Source organism: Apteryx mantelli, chromosome 13 (genome assembly GCF_036417845.1).
Source record: "Apteryx mantelli isolate bAptMan1 chromosome 13, bAptMan1.hap1, whole genome shotgun sequence".
Taxonomy (NCBI): Eukaryota; Metazoa; Chordata; class Aves; order Apterygiformes; family Apterygidae; genus Apteryx; species Apteryx mantelli.
Window position 1 is genome coordinate 23,895,950 of NC_089990.1, and position 26,267 is coordinate 23,922,216.

General features: G+C 48.2%; 1 protein-coding gene across 3 annotated transcripts in view; it reads right to left on the reverse strand.

Annotated features, from left to right (window-relative positions):
* ARHGEF9 (Cdc42 guanine nucleotide exchange factor 9) overlaps nucleotides 1-24,855 on the reverse strand; it is a 179,807-nt gene extending 154,952 nt beyond the window's left edge. Inside the window, exons 1-3 of one of the 3 annotated variants that reach the window (XM_067304382.1) lie at nucleotides 23,440-24,855; nucleotides 14,532-14,679; nucleotides 11,648-11,757 (exon numbers count right to left, since the gene is read on the reverse strand). In XM_067304382.1, coding sequence (XP_067160483.1) covers nucleotides 11,648-11,757; nucleotides 14,532-14,679; nucleotides 23,440-24,006 — 825 coding nt within the window. In that variant the 5' untranslated portion in view covers nucleotides 24,007-24,855. The remainder of the gene's footprint in view (nucleotides 1-11,647; nucleotides 11,758-14,531; nucleotides 14,680-23,439) is intronic. The other 2 variants (XM_067304383.1, XM_013949133.2) reach the window with 2 other exon arrangements.
* Nucleotides 24,856-26,267: the final 1,412 nt, after the last annotated feature.

The following is a 26,267-nucleotide window of genomic DNA, read 5'->3' on the forward strand; positions in this document are numbered from 1 at the left end:
ATTAAGCATATCACTGCAAAGGCAGACCAACATAACGATACTATAGGAGAAAGAAAAAATTTTATTTTAAGCCTGTGGCGTGTAAATGCAGCATATTAAAGGAGGCTGGACTCCGTCCCTGCTGCAAACACAGGGTAAGCTTAACAGCCAGCACGTCTGTAAGCACAGAGCAAATAGCAAGTGGAACTCTCTGGCAAAATTATTTAGGGTATTGCCTTGCTGGATGAGGCCAAAATGAAAACAGATGAACGCTTAAGCCAAGTAGCAGGGGCAATTTCTCCGCGATGAGATGTGAAACTCTCCCGCAGCGAGGGGCCGACCGGCTGGCTGAGACTCGGACCGGGCAACGCTGGAGGAGAGAACAAGCCTGCACTGTTCTGGAGACGGACTGGCTAAAGGAAGGAAAGAGAAGAAAGAAAAAGGGAAAAGCCACAATTCTGAACTCTTCCCTAGCATCTCCACATGCTCCGCGTGGGACGCAGGTGTTAAAAATGATTAACACCCCTGAGAACAAAGCGCCGTCTCTCAAAAACCTAGTCCCCTTTCTGTATAAGAGAGGCAGTAACTCCTATACCGCTGGAATTGTAAGCAGTAATACTCTGCTCGTCTCCGGAAAATGCACTTTCTCTAAATATCTCCTGAGAGGCTCTGAACAGAAAGCTGCAGCTTCCCCTCCCTCCCCTTGCCGTTTGCTGTACGTACACCCAAAGCCTTCATTTCCACCTTAATGCACATGTGCTGGAGCTATTTTTGGCCAAGAGTGACGTGGCTTTGTTTGCCTAACTGGGTTCCCACCTCATGATCTGCCGCTCTAATAGTTTGCAAAATAATAGCTGGGAAATGTCTGACTCCCGAGAAGTGCTTGTAAAGTTCACTTTGCCGTTATCTTCAGGGAAAAAAAAAAAGTAGGAAAAAAAAATCTTTCTGCAGAAGAGCTTGTAAAATGCTGTAGCAAGACGCAAACCAAATTCTTCAGTGATGGCCAGCTGGGATGTGGGGTTTTGTTGCCTAATTCCCCCCGCTGTTTTGCTGAGACAGTATCAAAACAGAAAAGATGAAATGAAACTCATACAAGACGACAACCATTCTACACAAATTTGAAACGCCTGATCCACTCTCAACCTGACTTGTAACGACTCAGGTCAGCCTGAAATATCATCCATAGGAAATGCAAACTTATCACCAACGGTTAAGGATGGAGCTCAAAACAGCAGATGAATCGAGTGTGTCAGCTCGGACAGTTCTCACCTGCCAAAGCCGCGCGGTAACCAAAGACCCATCCTGAGGAATATTTGATATTTGTCCAGTGCAAAAATAAAAGTGAGATACTGTAGAAGAGAAAGATTAAACCTGATTAAACAGCACAGGGAAATAAACTGTGCACAAATAGATCCAGCCCCTGGTTCTTCTTGCCCAGCCTCCAACTACGGGCAGAAGTACTTCCAGTACTTCAGGGGAGAACAAATTCATTTCCATAAGAGCTTTGTCACTGCAAAATGCTGTAGAGGTGGGCCTGAACATCGTCCTGACCTGGGGAGCCTTCTCTAGTGATGCCTTGAGGCAGGAGAATTGACCATTTTTATCTCAGCATGCCCTTGCTTTGGAAGTACCACACCTTCACATTCCTACTCTGCTCCTGGCTTTGTCTCCAAGGATGGTGTTGCCCGAGCGAGAACACTACGTTTGGGCAGGATTGTTGCCGTGCAGAGGTATTTTCCTCTTTGAAGACCCTGCCCCATGATGTGGCGTGCGGTTTCCTGGGGCAGCAGATTCCCGCAGCGAGAGGCGATCCCTTCTACTCATCTCACCGCCATTCGTTCTGCCACGCGTGCTCGTGGGCAACGGGAAAAGCAAGCAGAAATCGTTTTCTATTTGAGATATCTGTCTCCACTCTCTGCCTCCCTCCTGCCCATCCACCACCTTCATCCACCGCTGCATCCAACACTGGAAGACCTTGGGGCAATTCACTTTACGAACCCATTGGCTCTACAATGATAAATGATTCAACACCATGAGCAGCTCGGTCCCGTATAAAACACTGCCTCAGTAAGCAGCAGGGACCAAGACCTTCCTGGGGAACAGCTCTTCCGCCCCCTCTCTAGGAGGAAATTTCTCAGCTGAACAAACCACTGGGCTGCCAGAGATAGGAGGAGAGTCTGGAAACCTCCTTTCTTACACTGCTCCAGAACACCACGTCGTGGTAGCTCCACTCATGGTGTTGGTTGGCCGATTGTGCTGCACCATGTAACAGCTGGGGAGTTAGGCAGCAAGCACCACACTATGCAGTTACAGGGAAAACACCTGACGATATCCTGTTCAGCAGGCCTGATGGAGATAAAATAATATACTAGGTTGCAAAAGATTGCATTAGCTTCTTAATCATTTCCAGAGCATTTTGTAGAGTTGACGTGGAACTGAAAGTCTCACATCACAGAGAACAGGTCTCCTGTATTGCAAACACAGCAGAAGTCTACCGAAGGTGTTCTAGCCACCAATTGCCCAAACACTTGAACATCTGGGAGTCAACAATAACAAGACAAAAGCAAATCCGCAAGACAGCTTCCACCAGCACAGTCCCACGCAAGTCCAAGAACACTAATGGCATTGCAAAGGACTGAAGGCATCACTGCTACGGTGAAGTCTTGGAAAAGCTTCAGTTTGTCTTAAACAACCCTCTTTTTCCTCTGCCCAAGCTTTTAATTGGCTCTACCTCCATATTAAAGACTCAAGAAGGCTCTTGGCTCCCTGCTGCAAGGAAGAGTTAACAAAGAGGTCAAGAGTCCAAACGGGAAAGGCAGGTAACGCTTCAGGCAGGCGCAGCAGGTAGATAGCGTGGGTAGCGGCACGCGTAGCTGGGTCACCCTGCGAATGAATCAGTGAATTGCAGTCCCCATGGCCAGCTTTAATTTACCGTTTGCTATTTTCCCTTCCCCGCTTTCTAGGGGCAGTAAAGGACGCCAGCTGGCTGCAGCCCCTCCAGAACAGAGCACAACTGCAGCAAGGCACCCGAGCCAGCGCTCCGCAGCACCCTGCTTGCTATTCAGTTCAGTCCCTTCTCCGGCATTACGCTGACACTGATTTGACCCAGCCATTTCCACATCCAAACATGGCAGGGGAGCTGCCTACACCTATGGCATACCAAGTCCCCTTTAAAAGGCAATCACAAATTGTAGCCTGGCTCCAGCGGGAGCTGCTTGTTTCCCCAGTCAGTGGCTGAACTCACCTAAAAATTCGGGAAGTGTGTCAAGAGAGCAAGCAGAGGAGGACCCGTCATAGGAAGAGCAGTGGTAGAGGTATTTTTGCTTTCAGACATGCAAGTTCTTGTGCGAGGAGGAGTGTAAAGGGGAAGCATTAGGTACTGACTCATCTCCCTTTGGGGAATCTGCTTCTTTGGGCACCCCGCTCTCAGACCACACTTGACGTCAGTCCTCTTCCAGCTCGCAGCAATTATTTTACTTTGCTTTCTATCCTTTACTAGATCATATAGAGCATCACTGGGGAGGCATCCAAAATTTGACACCACCACACTAAGCAATGACAGGCGGACAGAACTGGAAAAGGCCAAACTTCGTTTGCATGCAGATTTGCACAAAAACACGTCTTGACCTGGGAAGTGACCCGTGCCACAACAGCTGTCCACATGCAACTCAAGTTAAATCCATTCCTGAGGACAAGAATGGTCCAAGGCCTGGCAATCAACCAGTGCCCAAGGAGCCCTCTGAAGATGGTCTCAAATAGCATACAGGCTTTGAGCTACATCCCCAACAAGGGGGTAGTTTCTCTGATGCTGGCTCAAGGTGGTTCAGGCTCTACAACCTCCCATACCCTTCAAAGGTTGTGTTAACACAGCTGCTCACACCATGCAGTGCTGGGCCAAGCCCCCACAGCTGGCGAAGTGGCCAAGGCTCTTCTCCACAAGTGTAGGCAACCCAGGCACAAGCACCCAGCCAGGCGCAGCCCAAACACCCATTTGCAAAGCACAATTCCCTTGTGGATGAGAAACTGCTTGGGTGTGATGGGATGCTGCAAGACATCAGAGTGGGAAGAACAGTCCAAGGCTCGGATACAGAAACTGCTCTTGTGAGTCCCCCTCCTGACTCAGCCACATCCCTCGCCTGTGGAAGTCCTTCTCTGACTCATGCCTAAGTCGTCAGCCAGGCGTGACAGCTACTGTCCCCATTCCTTCCCCTCATCCCGCTAGTCCTTTCCAGCCTCGGTGGTTTTCTGCTGAACTCTCCTCCACACACCTGGATGGATCCAGGGGACACTAACGCAGCATGACAGCCTGAACCCATTGCACCTTACTTGTTCCAACTTTTCCCTTACAAGTTTATTTCATGGCTACTCTCCATAGACTGATGCACAATGTGTCTCGGTATTACAATGGCCAAACAGCATTTAATACTGGTAAAAGCTCAAGGACACCACTGCACTGCAACCAGCTATTATTTGGTCTTTTTTTCCAGCTGCACAGGAGTGCAACCACTGACCCCATCACACCAGACACAGCTAACATGAATGTCTATTCTAGTTCCAATAAGACCAATCTCTCAAGATTTTTGGACAACAGGATAATATATATCCCTAGATATTAGAGACTGAAAGAGATTTATTAGGGAAATTATCCTCTATATTCTCTGCAGTCAATTAAGAGATGAAGATTAAGAGACTCCCTGATTCATCTAGAAGCTCAGTCCAGGCCACGTGGTTTCACGGATATAATATCCAAGTTCCCTTTGCAGCTTCTCACCCAGTTAATTTTATACTCCTCATTCTCCAAGTACATGTGCAGCGTTTGGTTAATGTACCAAGTTCATTTCAGGTATAAAAGCATCACAATTCTATAGAACAAAACCAGGGAAAAGCTAGACCATTTACTCCTACCTGTAGTAGTGACCGGGGCAATGCATTACCCAAACTCCACTTCAGCTTCTGAATTTCAAAATGCAGAGCAAAATCCACCCAAAGCAACTGAACCTTACCTGCAAGCCCCGATTTTCACATGCTAACCAAAGCACATTACACTGTGGCCAGGTGCACTGTGTTTGTTTGCTTCTGGATGTACCCCCCCCCAAATTACATGACTACCATCAGACTGAAGGAGATGTGGGAAGGAGTAGAGGGGATGGTCACAGATCTTCCTTCCAGTGGGACCAACAGAAGTAAACCAACCGCACTGGACTCATTGCTGAATTGCACAGAGCTCACGACAACATTGGGGTTGGACATCAGCCCTCCCACTTCCACAGTGCAGCTCTCCATCGTGAGAGCTGAAGGGGAATCGCCTTCAGACACATCGGTTTGATGATGCACGGTGAAGCACTTCAGACCTCATCTCTCAGAGGACTTCCTTTCTATCCCTTAATGAGTTTTTCCTCAGAGCCAAGATGTATTCACATACCCAGTGACTTCTGGCTTCAGCGGTACTTTTGTATGGAAGATGCATCTCAGAATAGCATCTCAATAGTGACAGAAGAGGAGATTTTTAGGCTATGACCTGTGCTTTCGCCTTTCTCTCCCAAATTTAGCTCTTACTCAGCTAAATACTCATGACACTGCAGTAGCCTTGAATTCCAAATGCAGCCAGAGCTTAGGAAGCACTACAAAAGCATTTGTTCCAATATTTACTCAGAGATTTTTCATGCTACACCTAACATGGACTTTGGTTTATTGAGAACATAGTGCACTGGGGAAGGCCAAACCACACAGGGTATATACTGCTGCCAAGCAAATTGTCATTAAGGTTTTAGCAATGCAACACGAATTGAGGTTACATTAAAGCTTCTTTTGTATAAACCGTATCCCAGAGTGAAACTCAGTGACAGAGCTGAGTAATAAGTTGAAGCAGAACAATCAAGGTGGAACTACTGAGCAATAGGAAAAAGATCCCTTCTTCGCTGATATTTAAGATGAGGATGGAGAGCTTAATTTGAACTGTAGAAGAGTTGATTATGTACAGTCACCACCACACACGTTTATCGCTATTGTAGGATGTAGTACCCACCATCTGCAGGGGCACAGAAAACAACCCGAGGTTCAATTACACTGTAAAGACCATCAACTGGAAGCTGAGATCTTTCTTAATATAAGCTTATATATAACCTCTAAAGAGCTGAGAATCTCTTCAAAACCAGGAACGTCAAATCTCTCTCTTTCGCTATCCAGAACAGAAACTCACAACTCAAAGCTCGCTGTTTTGTCACTTGAAGCTTCTCCTTCCAGTAAGGATTCACGCTTGCTCAAGCCTCGTCTGTCCCTAGGGGCTGTGCAGAAACATCTACGCTATGGTACTCTTGGTGTAACACCAATCAAGGCTCACGTTTGAGACCAGCGCTGCTCTGTACAGAAACACAGCACTCTCACATGTTATTCCTAAGCAAAACAAAACAGCCAGACCAGGTTAAGTTCATAAGTTCTGCTCGCTCTTGGTACAAGCAATCTTAAAGCCTATTTTGCACTTACATTCATCCCAGTCACTGGAGAGTAAGTTCAAAGTACGGTCCATTCACGCAAAACGGATGCAAATCGCTTTACGGATGACCTGGAGTTCACAGTAGACTATACACATTCATTCAATGTTCTTCATGCTCTGACAAGTTCATAAACTAAATTGGATCAGACGCATTGGACCTCAGGTGCTGAAGCCCCCACCGCTGCTGCAGCCCCCACTAATTCAGAGAGCCTCACTGAGCACAGTTCACGCGGACACATGGGCAGCATATGACGCCATTAGAAAGTCATGAGGCTCCGAGGCAGGTGCATCAGGGTCTGGCAGCTTGGACTTAACTGCTGTTTCCTCCTTGAATGAGCAAGTTTTTTTTCTCACAACGCTGCACAGACAGAGTTTTTCAGAACTTGGAAGAAATGTGTTTATAAACACCTAGAGTGGCTTCAAGGAGGAAGATAAAGGAAAAAAATACATTTAAAGATTTCAGAACACTGTTAAGTAGCACAGCATAATAAGGTTTATTAAGATATAAAACAAACTCCAGAAAATATACATATCAGACATACCCTGGCAGGAGAAGTACTGAATGTTTGAAGCGAGGGAAGAGAGATTAGAAGAGGATGTGTTTTCTTGGCAGCCCCCCATAGGTTTATATAAACCTCGGGTCACCAGCACACTGATATTTAAACTATTTAGCCCAAATAAAGCAATGGGACTATGCTTTTCTCTGAGCCTATTCATACGGACAGAAGAACTAAAAAAAAAAAAAAAAAAAAGTCACTGTGATTAAATCCAGCTCACGTATCAGAATGCAGCAGTCTACAACCTCTTCCACACCCCCTTCCTCCTCAAAGCAGTAAGGCAAGAGAAACATGGCGCAGGACACATTTCAAACAGGGGAAAAAAAACCCAACCCCACCAAACAAAATGCTCACTCAGCATTACGTAGGAGATAAAAATAGAAAGCAGGCCAGCTGGTACAGAATACCAAGCAGCATGCCCTATTCAGCGCAACGCAGTATGAGCAAGACAACCCAAATCAACCTTCCCTTCACTGTTCTCTCAGACGCTGCATGTTGCTTGAATTTTCTGCTCCCGATAGACATCCCGGTGGGGAATTAGCGCTGGGGAGCCAAGGACTGGTGCGTGTGGCTCACACATCCACCAGTATTGCAATGGCAGCCCCCCACCAGCCTCCAAAAAGAGCTCGTGACTCGGAGAGGAGCAAGGACAGGTTGGGCTGGTGGGGTTTTGTGAATGTTCAGTCGCTTTGTGCAGCAGGTCTGTAGGCTGCCTGCTATTTGTACAAGTGATGCCAAAGAAGCTGGCTTTGATATGGAGGCAAGGTTTCCATCCTCAGTTAAGTAATGAGAGCGTGGCTTCATCCAGCATATAAATCTGTGCTTTAGCCCCTTGTACGAGACTACACTGTACAGGAGGTGGGGAAGAAGCAGAGAAGAGGAAAGTTTGGGAGAAGATTCATCTTTGCTAAGTTGAAGACTAAAAGTTAAATCTCTAGACATGTATGCTCCCTTCACAGATAGGACCCAGCAAGCTAATACACCCATGCCTACAATTCTCGAGGGGATGGTTTAGATTTTGGGATGGGCTGAATTCTCCTCCTGGAGTACATTCCCCCAGCACTTGCCTATGGAGGGAGCCGAGATGACTAACTTTGGTCAGACAGCTAACTAGGAGCAACAAGTCCCTTCCTATATAACAGCAGAGGCCAGCAATTTGGGTCAGAATGAAGCCATTTCAGGATGGGACTGTCAACCTGTACTTCCGCCATTCAGACCCATAAAATATCTGCCAAAATTGCTCTGGTGCTGGAGAAAGTAACCAATTTCTACCCCAGGACCTGTCACTGGTCCCAACTGGTAGGACCTGCTTGAGAACATAGCACAGAGGTATGGTGAGAGGTACCAAGGGCCCTATCAGAGCTAGGACAGCCTTTCTGGTTACTCTTTGGCATTTCAGCTTTCTACTGCAAAGACTGCAGATTTGGGAACCTGGAGGTCCTGTGCAAGCTGGTCCCGATTGTGCCAAACTGCTCACATAAAAGCAAAGGTTGCGGACAAGCTAAGGATTAAAACAAGATGTTTTGCATAAAAACTACTTCAATTCAAAGTTACTCTCCAGGCAGAGAAACGTACTTAAAAAAATACCAAGAGCTTTTAAAAGAAGACTCAGCTTGACCCCAGTTTACTTTTTTCCCGCTTCTTGAAATTAGGAGAGAATAAAAAATTTGTGCATGGCTCTGCATGTACCACCCTCTGGTGCTTCAGTTTACCCATCCCCACCTAAGAAGTGGGATAATAAAGTTTACCTACCCCACTGGAAACTTCTAAAACCTGTGTCCAAAGTTGCAGATACTCATTTGTTAGGACAGCTCGGGCATGACGGAGAGGAGAAGAGAGTCATGGGCAATAAGAAAAAACACAGGAGGGTGTGTGTGCATGTGTGCACTCCTAGGGTGAATGGGAGATGCAGCACAGAATGAGATGCTTCCCTTTCTCTCCTTTCCTGCTGCCATCACTTCCTTCTCCAATTGCATTTTGCTCTTCTTTTCCTGCCCTCAGGCGCAATGGAGAAGTACCATGAAGGGAGACAGCTTGGCTTCTAAGAGCAGCCATCCTTGCTGTCTAGGCAGGCACATGAAGATGCAGCTAGTTGCAAAGTCATCAACACAGTTTCCAGATGTGACATTTTATGGTCTTGACCAATGTTTTGTCAGCGCCCTCTTGCTCTCTCTCCACCTCACACATTCCCACTCAGGATGGAAATCAGACACAGTTTCTCCAAGAGCCTGGCCTCTGGTTTGGAAGTATAAATCACTCCTTTCTGTGCTAGATCTAGCCACTTGGCTGGTCTTCAGCTGCCAATGAATGGATTTGACAAGAGATACCCAAGCCCACAAATCTTTACTCAAATTTATAAATCTCATCAAAGAAGAAATTTCCTTCTGGCAAAGAGGTGATTTACAGACCCATAGATCTTCACTCAGCTTGGGACAGAGGTGACAAATGGATTTTCAAGCTCTGCTATTGTTAGCCACATTTATAAAGAACTGCAAGAGCAGGATAAACACAGTGCTTCTGATTTATAAACCCCAGCACTGGTTTCACACACCTGCTTATTCGCTGTAATTCAAGCCAAGCAACAAGCTGCCTAATGGCAGCAGTGAACAAGTCTCCAAGGGCGTCTTGATCAGCACCCAAAAACAATTCCCCGGCCCTGTGACGCGCAGGTCTTTGGCACGGCTGCATCCGAGCCGAACCTCACGCGCTGGTCTCTGTGCTCATTTAGAAGCAGTTGAGAAGCTCATTTCCCTTTCCATTTCCAGATCCTCTGTTGATACCACCAGTGGAGAAGGAAAGCTTCTTAGCTATCCATTCCCAGACTTCGGTAGTATTTTTAGTTTGCTGGAGTTTTAATTTTCACCTGCCTTTGTAAGGATGCTCTAATTTCCCGTCTCTAGGCTCAGTCAGAAATAGGTCCGTGTATTCAGATGACTCAGAGCACAGGCCATCTTGTTTTTCATGCATTCAGCAGCAATACCGTGCCACAACACAACGGCACCTTGGCCTCAGAGTGGGGCCTGAAGGATGGCTATCGAGGCTGCAAAACGTACGGTTCCTCTTAACAGATTAAGAAAGGATTTGATTTATTAAGCTGGACCAAACATAGCCACGCATCAGTCAGCACCAGCTCCTGAATACGGAAATGTTTTATATGATATAACACAACTGACGGTATTCCTAGGTAGGGCTTACATACTGTGCAGCAGGACACTTCATTGCTGTAACAGCAACGCCACGGGAACGTTATCATTGCCTTCCTTTATTCTGCCCCAGAGCATGAACAGCTCTGTTGGTATTAGGTCACGTGTCAAGCTAGAAGCTTAGATGTTCCGCACCCCTACAACCAGAACGGCCTTCCCAAGTGGAAAGAGGCAATCCATGTCTGGTACAGATGTAGACGAGGAACCTGCAAACCACAGGAAGCAGAGCAGGACACAAGGGAAGGGAGGGAAAAGTCCAGCTCCCTCCAACTTGTATCTCAGCCCACTAAAACTGTGAGACTCACTCACGGCCAGCTTACTGCTTCTATCGTGGAAAACCAAATGCCCAGAGGTTGGGTCCTCCCTGGAAGTCGCGGGTCGGGAAGGCAGCTCAGCAGACGTCAAAGGGAAAACGTCAACAATAGCGGACTAGTACGGAGGGACAGGAATAAGGAGCTGCAGAGACCCAGCTGCAGATGGTCCGTTTTCCCCTTCTTTTCAGGGGATCAACTCCCCGTTTCTGGCTTCCAGCTCATCCTCTGTTCACCTGCCCCCGAGGAACAACAAGGGTGAGACCTCTCCTGGCCTGTTCACTAGCCACCTCTCCTCGCATCACGTTAGACACGAGCTAGCAAATCTACCGTGTTGCAGACAGCCCAGAGCCTTACACGCTGGGTACTGGTGAAACCGGACTCGCACAGGAGACGCATCCCAAAGACGACCGTGGGACAACCAAGGCTTCCAGACATGGCACACAAGGCACCGCGCAGAGGAGAAACAACTCCACGCCCAAGCAAGGAAGCGCATCAGCCAACGGCAGGAGATTTTGCCATCTTTCCTGCAGTTTTTTTCCATTCCCAGAGAGAGGCAGGGGCATCCCCAGCCCCCCAACAGCTTTTACTCCCTCCGCGGAGATCATCATCCACAAAAAAAACCCTCCTGGATTGCACCTCTATTAGCAAAACACTTGGGGAAAGAAGCAGGCATATAAATATGTCACAGAGATGACACAGCTGGTGACAGACTCAAACCCAAAGGACACACGGTTAAAAAGAAAGAAAAAAAAAAATCAAAATCGCATAGCAGATCTACAGGTGATTTGAAATGTCACAGCGCGCTCCACGCGCGAGGAGCGCTCGGCCAAAGGAAAGGGGGGCCCGACACCTCTGTCGGCCCATAAAGCCTCCAAAATAGAGCAGAGGGAAACTATTTTGGCAGAAAAAGCTTAATGCTCCCCTTCTTTCGTTGCTACAAAGTAACGCTCATAACCCCCAAAAAATCCCCACCGGTGGCTAAAGGAACCAGGGATTCAGGAAGCTTTTACTCGAGCAGATTGCTAGTTTCCGAGGCTAAACACGCGGGAGAGAAATGCCACCCCTGCAGCAGGAGAAGGGACAGCTCAAACAGCGCCTTACTTTATCCACCAGCAGCTGCTCAGCTCCAGGCTTCAGGGGTTTCCATCGGCTGCCACCGTTCCTGCAGTCCCTGCGCACCTCCAGCGTCTTTGAACCCAGGTCGTTCTCAGCTGCCAGGAGAAAATCCACCGGGAAAAAAAAAAAAAAAGGAAAAGGAATGACAAAAGATAAATGCTGTGCTTGAGCTCAGGCTGGGGGCGGAGGCTGTTCTTTCAAATGAGAGAAACAAAACTGTTTGCAAGAGGCTCAGTTCAACCTCTCCTTTAGCAAAAAATAAAAAGAGAGCAGGGAGTATATTTAGGTGTTTTATTCGGTGCTCTTGGGATACAAGAAAAATAGCGCAGCTCGGGCACTACAGAAACGCAGGCACAAACTAAGAGCCGAATTCGGAGGCGGCGCAAGCAGGTACGGTCAGGCAGGCTGGGTGCGAACGCTCTCGCAGAAGCGCCGGGCAGCACCAGTGTATAATCTGCGTGCACCACTATTAAAAGTGCGGCAGCTCCTTGGGTCGTAGCTGCTAACAGCACTTCTGCAGCCTGGGAGCGGCAGAAATCCCAGCTTCACAGTCACCGGGGTCTACGTGATGCAACGCCTTGAAAAAGAGAAAAGCTCCTCAAATTTATGCAGGGGGAAAAAAAAAAACCCAACAATGAAAGTGTCTATAAAAACCTGTTTTTTCAAAGAAGCTGGGAGAGTTTTCTCATCCCAAGCATTTCAGGCCAAGCGCTTGCAGACGCAGTTCTGGTCCAGTTTTAAGCAAGTTGCACCACTTCCCCCAAATCGCAGCTTGGCCCTACAGAGGGAACATACCAAACACAAACCCGGCTTGGGAAGAGGAGGCACGTGGTGGAGGAGGACTAGCAACTTCACTTTCAAAACTAAGCTCTGCTCTTCTAATCAAACTGACTTTCCAGCTCGCCACCCTGTCCCACCCTTTTGGGGGCGACGCCGTCGTTCCAAGCGAGACGGGGGTGTTTCCCTCCAACACTGGGCAGTGTTGGGTTTTAATCCCATCCTCCAGTGGACCCTTCGCATCCCTCTAGCGTGGAGCGATAGCTGACAGCAGGAAGAAGCCAGCGGCAAGCACCATGTGTCCCCCGCCCCAGCAGCTGCCAGCGCCGGCTCCCGAGTCGGACCAGGCAGCACGTGGGATGTATAGATGTGTGTGTGTGCATGCATATACATGCCCATGTGTGTTTGCATCCCCTGGAGGCTCGTCATCCCTTTCGGTGAGAAAAGCATCTCCAGAAAGCAGCCAAATTCCGCAATTCTTGCCTAAAAGATGCACGACCCTAATTTTCTTCTTTTGGATCCACCTCTAACCCAGGCAGAGGTTTCCCATGCGTTAATCCTGTGGGCCCCAAAACCGGCCAGCAACAGGGCAAGTGGTGACAGGCTTTGGGAGAGTGGAGATGAACACCCCGGGCCCCGCGCGCCTGCAGTTCAGGTCACCCTTCCCTTACAGGGCAAGGCGCACGTGCTGCAGACCGCGGAGCATCGCAGGCCACGAGCCCAGAGCGAGCGCAACCCGCCAGAGCCGCGGCCGCAAATCGTTTCCCCTGCAGGCAGGCCCCCTCGTAAGGGACGGGGCTGAAGGACTGTCCCTCACCAGCAGCGTAAGCAAATGAAAACCCTCTAATTCTTGACCCCGTAGGTTTTCTGTAGGGCCACAGAGCTGCGGCTTCCCTGTGCCAGCCCGAGGACCCTGGAGCACTTTGCAATCAGGCAAGTCAGGACACGGAGCATCGGTCTGACTCACACGCACAGGCTAATTAATAAATTCACAGCCACGAGCCTAACGCTGCTCCCAAATTGCAAAGATGGGGGCTCCGCTGCTGCCCAGGACAGCACCAGAGCCGAGATCCTGCTTGGATCTGGCCTGGGTGGGCAGCAATCCTGCTTTTCTGCCAGCGTTGCTGGGAGAGAGATTGCACGGAGCCCCATTTCCCAAACGTGATGCTGACGTAGGCAGCCTGCTGCTATTTTTAGCAGCCCGCGTTTCACTTTCTAGACTCGTAGCAAATCAAGCTGCAGCGCGAGTGCTGATTATAGCAGGAGGATGATACCGGGCTCCGGAGGCAATGTGCCGACATAGTAGCACTCACGAGCAACGTGCAAACACAGTAACGCTCGCGTTTTTGAGAGATGCGTGTGCTGCTCCCCACGCGCTAGAAACGTGCGCACCCCTATGGAAGGGCCACCAGCGAAAGAGGCAGCTGTCTCACCTCTTCCTCCCCGGTCCTGCTCACTCCTGATGTGCTGCCACCACGCATTAACTCTTTGGATCCCCAGGGTGCTCTTTAGCGACGCCAGCACAGCCTGGCAGCGTTCCCACGCCCGTACGCAGCCAAATTACAGGATTTTGGGCGACAGCAGGTGTCCTTCAGGAAATAAACTTCCTCACTCTCATTATCAATCTTTCTAATTAGAGGTTCAAAAATGACGTCACCTATTCAGCCATCAGCCTGTTTACCTGCCAACACAACGCTTTTCCAGCAAATGCATCTTGTAGTGCTCTCCTCTAGGGTCATTTTGAACAGGACAAATTACAGTTACGATAACCAGGCTCTCCAGAGGATAGTTCATCACAGTCGCTGGTTTGTGACACTCTCTTTTTGATCAAGAGTACCCAAGCAAGACACGAGCTTTCTTCTGCTGCCCTACGTTTCCAAACGAACGTCAGACCCGAGCTGTGATCTGAGCTTATCGAGAGCATCCACCACCATCCCAAATGGTAAGCGTATGCCATGGAGACTGATACCAAATGTGGATGCAAACCCAAGCCACGTTTCTGACTTCAACCCACTGCTGCCCTTGTCTTGCTCTGTAGGACCCGTGGGACTGAAAGGTGTATCCGGGAGTAAAACAACCCAAAGCTACTCACCGCCTGTGCTCAGTAACAGCCGCCTCCTCCAGCCCAGCTGGTCCAGCCCCATCGGGGTGCTCTGGGAGAGGGGTAAGGAGCGACATCTCTCCAGGAGGATTTTGAAGGGAGGTGCTTGTGGGGATGGATGAAGAGGATGAGACAGAGGCTGGCAAGAAAAGGGTGGGAGAAGAACATTACCAATGTTTGTCAAACCTTGGACAAAACAATCACTGCGCATTTAATAATTTTTTTTTTTCAAGACACTGTAACACACCTGAGACATCCTCACTCAGATCTCACCCTCTTGGGTTTTTTGACTGAAAGATTAAGACTATCAGGCTGCCCTATCTCCCATTTCACATGGCTCACTAGCTTGACCACAGCTTGAGGGTAACACTTTCCAAGTTCCTTAAGTCCTAACAACTTCCAGTAGCATTTAGCCTCCTAGGCACTTTTGGAAGCAACATCTAAAGAAAACTTCTCCATTCTGGGCAGCATTTTGCCTGTGTCCACTACCACATCAGCAGAGTCCCATGGGTCAGGACTTGCAGGTCCCATGACCAGGTGGAGCATGGCTGCAGCAAAGCTGCAGACCAGCGCTACTATAGCATTGCTAGGCAGGGACTGACAGCCCCGGCCTGGGCTGAAATGGGGCCCTGGACCCGTGGGTGTGGGCAGAGGCCCCAGGGGAGGCTGGTCAGGGCCATTAAAGCCTATTAGCACCCTCAAGGCCCTGAGCAGCCTCCCCTCCCAGCTAGGTGTGTCCTCACACCTGATGGAGATCTGGGTGCAGCAGGGGATGTAGAGTGGTTTAACTGCTAGGAAAGGGATGTGGCATGGGAGACTGAGGCTTCATATGTCAGGGCCGGTGCTGGGCCTGGAGAGGACAACCAGGCTTAGTCACAACCCAGTGATGGCAAGGCAGAGTTGTGGTGACAAGATAGGCTCGGGGTCCAGCTGGGCAATCAGCCCATGAGCCCGGGTCCAGATCAGCAGGGCCCACAGCCAGGCGGGAGCACAGTCACAGTGGAGCTGGAGACCAGCTCTGCATTGCTGGGACAGGGACTGATAGCCCCAAACTGGGCTGGAACGGGGTGCTGGACCCTGGGCAGGGGTGGGGGAGGCTGGTCAGGACCAGCAAGGCCATTCCCACACCTTGCCTCGCATCAGGGAGAGTCCTCGGTGTGTGATCCGAGCACCTTTGGGATGAAACTGTGCTGAAGGACACACTGCCGTTGCACAGCTGCTGTGCAACCCGAGCCGAAGCACGGCGAGGGAGGACAGCTCGGAGATGTGCTTCAAGGGGTGCTCCTGAAGTGAGCTACTAGATGCAGCCTTTGCTGGCCTACAGACAACAGCAGGCTGTTCATCTCCGCTCTTCTCACCAGGCAGCTGGGTGGCCATCACCATTGGCCTCCTTGTAAGGCCGTGCTGAAGAGATGGGTTAGTAAAGCAGTGGGAAATGGGACAAAAGGGATTTTTTTGCAGTTGCAGCACTTGAAGGACACAGTTATGGAGTAGCACAACAAGCTTGCAACGTCTCTGCTGATGGTGCAGTTTAGGAGAACAATCTGCTTGTCTTTCTGCCTGTCCAGCATCTTATTATAGAAATAAAAGTTAACAGTTTTTAGAATAAAGCTAGGATACTCACCAAGAACAATTTCTGCAAAACCCTGACTGAAGTATTCAGAGTCTTGCTGATAATAATATCTATGTAAAAGTGAAATAAATTAGTAACAGGATGTCATTTTCCTCAGTCCCTGAAATCTTAACAAAACACTCCCTTCCAGGCATTTCCAGAGGTCTTGTAAGGTCTCATCCAATTCCACAAACAGAAGCCTACAGATGGTCTTCGAAGCGGACAGGAGGCGAATAATCATAATAACAGCATTGCTATTATTACTGTGCTGTTGGATTTTCTAGGTCTTTATCTGAAATGTTTGTTTTTAGCTTATAGTAGTAGATGAAACACGGGTAATATTCCCTGCTGATTAAAACAGCTCCAAAGTCTTGCTACTGTTGCTAAAAGGTTAGCTCCAAATACGTACTATTTTAACCACCTGGCTGGCCTGACCGATGGCTTGGGGTGGTCAGTTAGAAGAATAAGGACTAACTATATTGCCTAGCACTTCTAACACTTGCTCTTCAGAGCATCACCATTTGGGCCAGAACAGGGTCCCAGAGCACCTGATGCGCACACACACCCAGCCGGCCACTCCATGCTGAACGGGGTTGATGTGCACCTTCTTCTGGGCTTCTGTTACACGGCGTCACTCTCAACACACCTCCCTACAACGTTTTATCCCTGTGACTAACGTGGTACCTACACCATAATCATTGAAAACAAATTGGGGTGGTACCTCATCTCCAGGTTCAATCCTTACCAGGTTTCGAATGGTTCAGATGTAAGGATGGGGCAAATGACACCAGCTAAAAGGATACCTGGGACCAATTTCTGGTTCTCGGAAAATGCCAGGTATTTTTTCAGGAAAATTAGAACAATTCTTTTTCCCAGAAAGATTCACAGGGAAATGCAGAAATTATCATGGTGGTTTCCCTGAAAGCTGACCGACAGCAACTGCGAACATCACTATACCAATAGCCTAGGATATACTATTTGAAACAGTAAGACACTTGCAACTGATTGAAGCACCTATAAAGCTGATAAGTACTCTGGCTATACCTCAAGGTAACATTAATCCAAAGAAAGAATTATCTTCTGCAGCTAACTGGAGAAAAACGTTGGAGTTTTTTGACGATCCCAGTTTAAGAGAAAAAAGATTCAGAAAGAGACAGCCGTACGGTGATATTTTGCAGCGCGGCTTCTCTTTCAAATCGCAGTTCAAACTCCTACTTTCCTCTTCGTTCCCCACGACGCGCGGCAACATGGAAGTCTTGCGTACGACGCGAGAGTCGAGGAGTCGGCAGAGGATTCGGTTTTACAAAGGCCAGGAGAAGGAAACGGGAGGGCTACTCACAGAATCACAGAAGGGTTGAGGTTGGAAGGGACCTCAGGAGATCATCTAGTCCAACCCCCCCTGCTCAAGCTCACCGTGCGGCTCTTAGTCCGTTAGAGGGGCCGACTTGTCGGACTCGCACCGCCCCAGCTGCTACCTGGGGGTCTTCCATGCTCTAGCAGCCCCAGTTTATCTTTATTCACAGATGACGAACGACGCGGAGAGGCTAGAAGTACCCCAAAGGCACAGTGGGAGCCTGTGGGTGAACCAAGGCTTGGTCTCTCATTCCCAAGTCCCACCACAGGCCCCATATCCACTCAGCCAGGAGCTTCTCTTGACTGAATAGCAGCAGGGAGGTAAAAACCAAAGGAAACTTTCCAACCAGAGAAGTTTTTGACACACGGTCCCTCTATCGCACAGACCAGTAACGCCCAGAGGCCCCCATTCATAACACCAAAGGTGGTAGGAGATGGGCCGGTTTGAGGCAGGGAACTAGATGAAAGCAAGACTCAACGCATATTTTAGGAAAACGTGGAAATCTGAATTATCCACGTGTTCAGTGGGTGATTATACATATATATATTTATGTATATATATATATGCATGTAAAGCCTATCAGCTTTGCAGGCTCAACCTGCCTTTCACTGACAATGCTAAAAATATGTTTTCAAAAAAAAAAAAAAAAAAGCTGCCGCTATACATAGCACTAAATATAGGCTCTAATTCAAGATTTTGCCTGCATGCTGCGGTTATTAAAAATATGAAAATCTGAACAGCTTGGGATTAGGCTTTAGAGGTTTCATCTCTTTTAAAAATAAGATGATTGTCAGACGTAACCATACTAAAGGCCATAAGGACACAGGCTCTTCATTCTGCAACTAAATCATACCTCACTGCAGACTAGAATATAGCGCTCCTTTGGCAAGAGCAAGATTTAGAAAGTAAAGTACTATTTCTTAACATGAAAGGTCTGTGAAGTCTTTTATAAGCAGAACTGCCAGCAGCAGGCTGGGAGACAACCCAGCCTATTGGCAAAAAACCGACAAGCTAAAGCAAGCTCTGAAGATCAACTCTTGGAAACACACGTTTCCCGGTTAGTGTCATTGCTGGCGATTTCCCGTCAAGCACAGAAAAATAAAGTAGCTACGTCTCCCTCTTGTGAGCATCCGACTGCCGCGACTGCTACAAATCCAAACTTCGCGTCTGTGGGAGAAGCTGAGAACGTCTGCGTTCACGTCCAGCGCTCCGGCTACCAGAGCGCGTCCTGCGGCGGGTGCGTGCTCAGGCAGATCCGCAGTCCTGGCCTCCCAGTTGCACCCAGTGGGCAGGGAGAGCCCTGGGTTTTCCCCGCGGGCAGCAACGCGGTGGGCAGCTACTGCTCAGAAACCACATGAGCTGACATGGGCACCTTCATGGCACGTGGGCAGGTTGGCTCCATAAGCGACGGCGAGCACCGTTCGGGGGACGAAAGCTTTTCCACCTTTAGCCTTACAGGACACGGAGGAACTGGCAGCATCAGTACAATATTGACAGCGGGAAACACCCGCCAGTCGTCCACTGTGATGCTCAGCAGCAAGTTCGACTAGAGAGCCCCCCGTGTGTGCTTCCAGGGCTCTGACACCAAATTGCCTGGGAAGCCTTGGGGGTCCACCACCAGTGGGGCTGGCACCCAATGCTACCGGTGGACACCTTTTGGTGTGACCAGGTCTGCTGAAATCTGATTTTCACCCTTCAGGCAGTCATATTCCCCCAGAAAACGACATCACCAAACCAACTCTTTTCTACGTGGGACCACAATAGCTTGCAGCAAGCAGCAGTCTGCGAGCCTTTTGGAGACAAAACCCAAAATGCTTTCTGCAGAGAAGGGTTTTTTTGCTCTTTAAAAGCAGATCCTTCATTTCACAAATAGCCAGCAGAGGGCACAGAAAGACTGCAGTGAAAAGCCCTCTGCAAGAGCAGCAGGAGCCAAAAACGCAAGGGAGCTGCTCTGCAGTACTCCGTCCCTGTGCACGGCCCGAGACGAGCAGAGAGAAGCCCTCTGCCAGCAGTAAGCCTAAATCACGCTTCTGCATCCTAAAAACCCTAAACTGATGTCTGAAATACGAAGCCACGTCCCTATTTTGCAACTTTTCCTCAGGTCATGCCAAAGGGAAGTATCAAAAACCCTCGTGCGCCCTCCCTGTCCAACGGCAAGTCAGGTGGTTTGAAACCCCAATGGAAATGCCCGAACCGCAAACCAGCCTACAGGGTATCAAAGCTTCCATCCCAGCTAAGCACCACCTCAAGCTACTGGAAGTGGCCAAGTACGACTTCTGGGCTATACCTGACGCCCTAAGGCAGCGTGCTGCCTGTTGGGACCTTACGCTGCTTTTAGGGGTGGGATACGTCATTTCTTTGAGTGGCGAAACTGCAAAGGGAAGCTTTGATAGTTTACAAGAGAGAGCCTTAAACTGGCAAAAGTCTAGACACACCTGCATTTCATCCTTCAGTTAATTTCTCGGCTGCCAAAATAAGGACAGCATTTTCATTCTGGAGCCATGGCAGAGTGAACGGTAAAAATCTGCAATTTGCTCCCCATTGACGACTTATTTTGACTTTTACGATTCTTTCAGTTCTTCAGAATGTTTTTAGCTATGCTGTTTCCTAAGTTCCCGGAACAAACAGGAATTTGGGATGGCGTCTGAAAGCAGCTAGGCAACAGCAAGGTTTGAGAACTAGGTGGTTTTCTACCTTTCTACACCCACTCTTCTCATTAAGTGCCACTGTGATGTCATTTACTTTACAGCATCAAGATTAGAATCCTACTGAGCTGTTATTTGCCCATAATATCGATCAGTCCCTGCCCCAAAGACCTTAAAATTTTAACAGGGAGACTGCAAAAGCAAGAAATGGCAGCATTAATTGGAGGAGAGTACAGTCAAACGGGAGATTTAATTTACTGCCCGGCTAGGAACAACACCCAGGTCTCCCAAGTCCTTCACACTCCACCATCCTAATCCTCCTAGATCATCCCCTAACAGGCCGGGTCAGGGAGCCCCGGTGAGAAGCGGAACCTTTGCGCTTTCTGTGGGAGACCGTGTAGGTTGTTTTGAAAATGTTTGCAAGGGCAATTTCTGCTCTACGCAGGTACATTTGGAAGCTGCTGGAGCGCTTGCTTACAGTGGTTTACCCAGTCAAGACATCCCATCCTGGCAGCGCTTTCCCCCTACTTGCTGTTGAGGGCTGCACTTGAAATCCAAATCCTTCAGTCCAGAGAAAGCAGTCTGGAAGCGGAGGCAAAGAACGGTGACAGATGTCCTGGAGAACAAGTGCCAGCAAAGAGCTGGATTTATCCCCAAAACAAGAGGAGACACGAGCTTGCTGCTAGTGTCACAGTCAGGTTTCAGTCACTCCTATTGCCCCTTTATTTTTGGTAAAGCATTTCCGAGTGTCACTCCCTGGTGACGGACAGGCAAGCAAATCCCTCAGGTCCCTCAGGACATTTGTTCCTGGAATTCCTGATGGGGTCTTCATGACCTTCAGGTCACAAAATGGCACATTGCCATTCCCAGAGTATTCCTCCTCTGGCCTGAGCCTTGACTGCTCGGGGCTTGGCTCTCCTGCTAGACCACTTCTGCTTCTCTCCTCAGAGGTTCTGGGACCCAGAAAGTGGTTGCAAACCAGGGTGGGCCACATGCTTCCCTGCACCCCGCTGTTCCTCAGCCTGGAGGAAGCAGCAGGCGTGGAGCTGCGAAGCCGGAAGCCGCGCTGCTCGGGAGGTTGTTAGTGCTATCGCCGCGCTCGACGGGAACGCAGGGGAGGTTTCCTGTTCAGTTATCTCAAGTGCCATATTTGAGCTTCTCGGTCATGTTTGCAAGCTGCAACAGCTGAGCTGGGACTGACCGCGTCTCCTGTTCATGCAGCTGACCTGGGAAATCATTCAGATTTTGCTCTAAGAGCTCTGCGATTGGGCATGCAGCCACTGCCCTCAGCTAGCTGTTTCATTTCAGAAGCGTATCTGCTCTAGGAAAAGGGTGCCAATATTTTCCTCTGCTTTGCTCAATCCTTTCGTGCCTACGTTATCTTGCTCCTGCCCAGAATTCTTTCAGCTTGGTCCCTGTGAAGGGAAACAAGTGATATCACACCACCACCCTCTCTCATTCAAATCCCTCCTAAAACCATTTCTCCCTGGAGGCCACAAATGTCTGACCACTATTCACCTCGCTTCATAAGTGCCTGGAATTACACAGTGAGCAGTCATTATTTTTTTGTATTACACAAAACAGAGCAAAAAAACAAATCCAGGAATAACTAACAATGGTACTGCCCATTTTAGCTGGAAGTCAGAAGTTCAGATTTTTTTCCCCTCGGTATTTCTAATCTGCTGCCAATTTTCAAACACTTCCCCTCTTGGCTCAGAAGTCACCATGACCCCTTTTCCAACAGGGAACAGTGTCACCACCTCTGCAACATTTCTGGGCTTTCCAAGCCCAAAAGGGAAGGAGAAAGTTTCTTCATGACTTGACCTGATTTCCCTACCTGGCACCTCAAAAATTAGAGAAAAAGTCACCATTTGAGCCTCTGCTAATCAGCAGAGATCCAGAAGAGAACTGCTGGGCTTCAAGCTTATTCCTACCATGGCTTGTCCACAAACCCGTACTGTTTAAAACTGACACTGAGTGACCTGAGCCTCAACAGACCCATCAGTGACTGAAATGGGTGCAAAACTGCCTCCCCCAAGAGAAACAAGGTTGGGCCACGTTGGCCACTGACAAGCAATAGGCTCATACGACTGCTACCACTCATCTTTTCCTGCTCTATATGAAGAGGTACACGCTTGATGGGCTCAGAGTTAACAGGGGGAGACTATTGGCTTCAGGAGGCCTTTGCTCATCCTACATGTGACTTCCTACCCATGTGACTTCTGAGCCTTTCTAGTGCTACAAGCTGGACAATACATACTCATAAGATCTAGAACCTGGCTCAAAATACAATGTCCACTTAAGGTTTTGACAATTTTAAGGGCTTTAGAAGACTTGTTTTAGGGAATGCACCGCAGGAACACACTGCAGTAATTAGAGCCACAATTTTCAAAGGGGTTGAATGGATTAAGCAACCACCATTACCCGCCTTTCAGTTAGAGCTGGATATTTAACTTCCTAAAAGGCGATGTTGTTTCGTGCAGAGACAGACGCAAGGCAGCTCTGACCAGACCTCAGGCCAGCATGCAGTCACGTTAGCAAGGCATTTCACTCACACCATACACCAAGGCTTTCTGTCACAGGCTCAGCACCAAACTAATGAGGCCACACAGCTTCTGACAGGTTTGGAGGATGGAGAGAGCTTACTCTGATGTGCCAGAGAAACGATCTGATGAGCTCTACAAGACATGGGACATCTTTCTTTTCTGTTCTTGTACTACGTGTCAGGACCCTGACACATGACTGGGATTCCAGGTGCTGTGGGATAACAAGCACCACCTAACAAATAGCAACTATTGCCACCACCACCGCTGCTTTCTTAGGTACCTCAGAACACAAGGACCACAGTGACATCTCTCAATACAGTTTGTCCACTGCACTCTTTAAAATTCTAAACTTGCCAAAAGTGCTTTTGTTACGGGTTTCTACTTCAAATGAACTAAATGAAGAAGGCAAAGCAAAAATAAAGGTAGTGCCTGGAAATAAATAAAGTTCTGCTACAGCTCTCTTCTAGGTGCATTGTTATAAATGACACGGACAAACCATCATAGCAGGAGCAGCTCTCAAGGTTTACGTTAACAGCTCAGGGATACACCAGTTAAAAGGCTCTTCTTGGTCTGATATAAAACCTGTGTGTCTACTGCTATCATTCATATGACAGTCTAATTAACTGAAAATCCCAATGAGATATACGTAAAAATACTTTCAAGTGAAAACCGTCTTCATAAAAGATACCGTATAATAACAATATGGTCTTATTGCTAGTGTAACAGTAAAGATTACTCATACCTTTCCATTGTTGAGCTTGCCAAAGGAGACAATTGTACAGACGTTCATTTGGAACGGATGGCGCATTTCATTGCAGTTAAAGTCATCCTCTCTGTCAGGTAGCTCTACAGAACTTTGTTCTACAGGTGAACTTGTTCCATGCTTTTTGACAGGGCAATCAGTCTGCTTCAGAACTTGTTCTTTAACTGTTGCACATTTTAAAGAGATCACTGCAGAAAAGTCACGATGAGCAGCTGGAGAACTGCCCAGATCCTCAGTACCCAGATTATTCACAGAAAGATCATGAGAACATGACAGCTTCCTGCCCAAGTCCTGTGTCTCCTGCGGAGTACTGCTTGTATCCTCAATCTCCAGTTCATCCATAGACAAGTCTTTCAAATGCAACTCAGTATTTCTCAGGTCCTGCATATCCAGTTCTGTCTTTGAAAGCTCCCGAGCCTCTGCTGGAGAGCAATCCATGTCTTTGGTATCCACTAGAGCACAACCCACATCCTCGGTATCTAGTTTAGTCAGAGTCAGGCGTGGAAATTGTGGCAGAGTCTCAGAGGGGTCTTGAGTATTTAGCATGGAAAAAGAGTCATCTGGGAGCTCTGGCAGGGGGGAGATGGATGGTTCTGGCCCAAAGGGAGAAAGGGACGTTTCATTAAAACTCTCATTCTCGCTGCCCAGGGCAGAGCAGCCAATTTCTTGCGATACCTCTGGGTTTTTGCAGTGCTGCGCAGGCTCCTTCCCTGTTGAACTCTCAGAACTCTGATTATCCCAGATGCCTGAGTCTGGAGACTGCAGAGATGCTCCCACCGTGCAGAAAGCCCTCGCATTCTCATTCTCGATAACCAAGGCTTCTTTGTGGGAGGTGGCATCCTGCCTCCAGCTTTTGAAACTGGACTGAGGCCTTTTCTCATCTGGTGAAAATGCCCTTGAAGAGCCTCGCAACTTCCGAGCTGCCTCCGCAACACTGTTAAAGAACCTCACAACGCCCCCAAAGTGAGTGGCTTTGGTCGCACTGTTTGATTTTTTTCGCTGGCTAAGATTCTCCTCACACCTCGTATCAAAGTCAAAATAAGAAGCAGAATTATCAGTTATATTTTCTAAGTTCTGGAAATTGGTTTCAACCCTTTGATCTGGAGGCTTTGAATTATCTTTGCTAGTTAATGAAATTCCTTTCAGATAGCTCCAAACATCAGAGCTTTTTCCTCTTCTGCTCTCCTGTGGGAGCACAATACACCTCTTTTGATTGTCCCCTTCTGTAACTACAGAACTCTTAACGTTTTCAAAATTCAAAGACTCGCTCTTTCTAGCTGGTATTTTATGGCAGTTACTATCATTGTCTTCACTCTGCAATCTGACATTAATATCCCTGAGCCATTTATTTTCATTGGCATCAATTTCAGGAATGCTGATATTCAGCTCTACATCTTCAAAAGAAGAATCCAAATCATCAATGTACCCTGCGTATGAGTGGCGGGAAGGCCTCTGACTGTCTCCCAGTTTCTTAACCCTGTAGACTGCTCTTTGGCCACTGGCATGATGGTCCTCCTCAGGGGCGCAAGCAACCTGAACTTTGGATGCTCTCAAGTCTACATTCTTAGACATGCTGGAGGTTCTTAGCTTTTTTAAGGACCTCACCCTGTCCATGAAGGATGTTTTTTTTTCTTCTGAGGCCTCAGAGGTAACTCCTAGCAGGATCATGGATTGGGGTCTTTTGTTATTCATGGAGGGACCTTTCCTTCGACTAACAAAATTCCAGATCCGGTTGCCCTTGGCCTTCTTCTTATACCTGGGCGCTTCTTCCTGTTCATTCTGGACTGCACCACTGGAGGTGCAGTGCTCAGCACCGCAGATCTCCAACGCATCAGTACTGCCTTCCTCCATGTTTGCTTGGAAAACCCTGTTTGCATATCCATTTGGCACTATCCCAGGACCAGTGTGCTGGCAGCCCTCTCCAACTTCCATATCTCCGGCTGGTTAGCTGGTATCAGGTGTCACAGCTCCATTGTCTTCAGATTTTCTTCATAAGACTTAAGGAAAAAGAATAAAGGAAGGCAATTAGCAACAGAAAGTTTTTTTCAGAAGACACATTTATTAAATCAAAGGTCAAATCTTATCGCAAGGACAGCAGTGGTGGCTTTGCTACCGATTTCACCGAGGCTGAGATTTTGCTCCCAAACTGTATAAAGTTGAAAGCCACTCAAATCTGATTTAAATGACTGAAGTTCTAGTAACCACAAATAAACTTCCTGCATTAATAAAGTTACCACAAAGTAAACACAGATTACCATAAATCACATCTTGGTCTTACAAATCACGAGGACTCTGAATACACCAGAGTACACGACAGAGAGGGAAAGAGGAAATTACAGTAAAATGTCCCTGTGCACGTAACTGTCATCTTCGCTGGCCCCATCTGCCAGGACTAACAATGCACTCCTGATGAGTTCAGTCTCTTCGGGCAGGCATTCAAAGGAAAGCCAGGATGAGCCTTTTCCTGGAGCTGAGGCAGTATCAGAATATTTCAATACCAGAAAACCCATGGAATATCCATGCCAGGTTTTCCCACTATATCTGTGACACGAGCATGGGAATCCCTTGCTGGAAACGGACTGCTAACTGAGGGCTGCAAGGCCATCACTCAACACTACACAAAATACACGTTCCCTTCAAGCGAGTTCCAGCCTTAAGCAAACAAGATTAAAACCACCGGTACCCCATGCAACAGCGATGGAAACCACTTCCTACCCTTTGTGGGAATACGTTTGAACTCCTGCTCATACTGATCCCAGATCTTCCCTTCCAGTGTTGTACCTTGCAAAGTGGTCCTGGGTTCACTG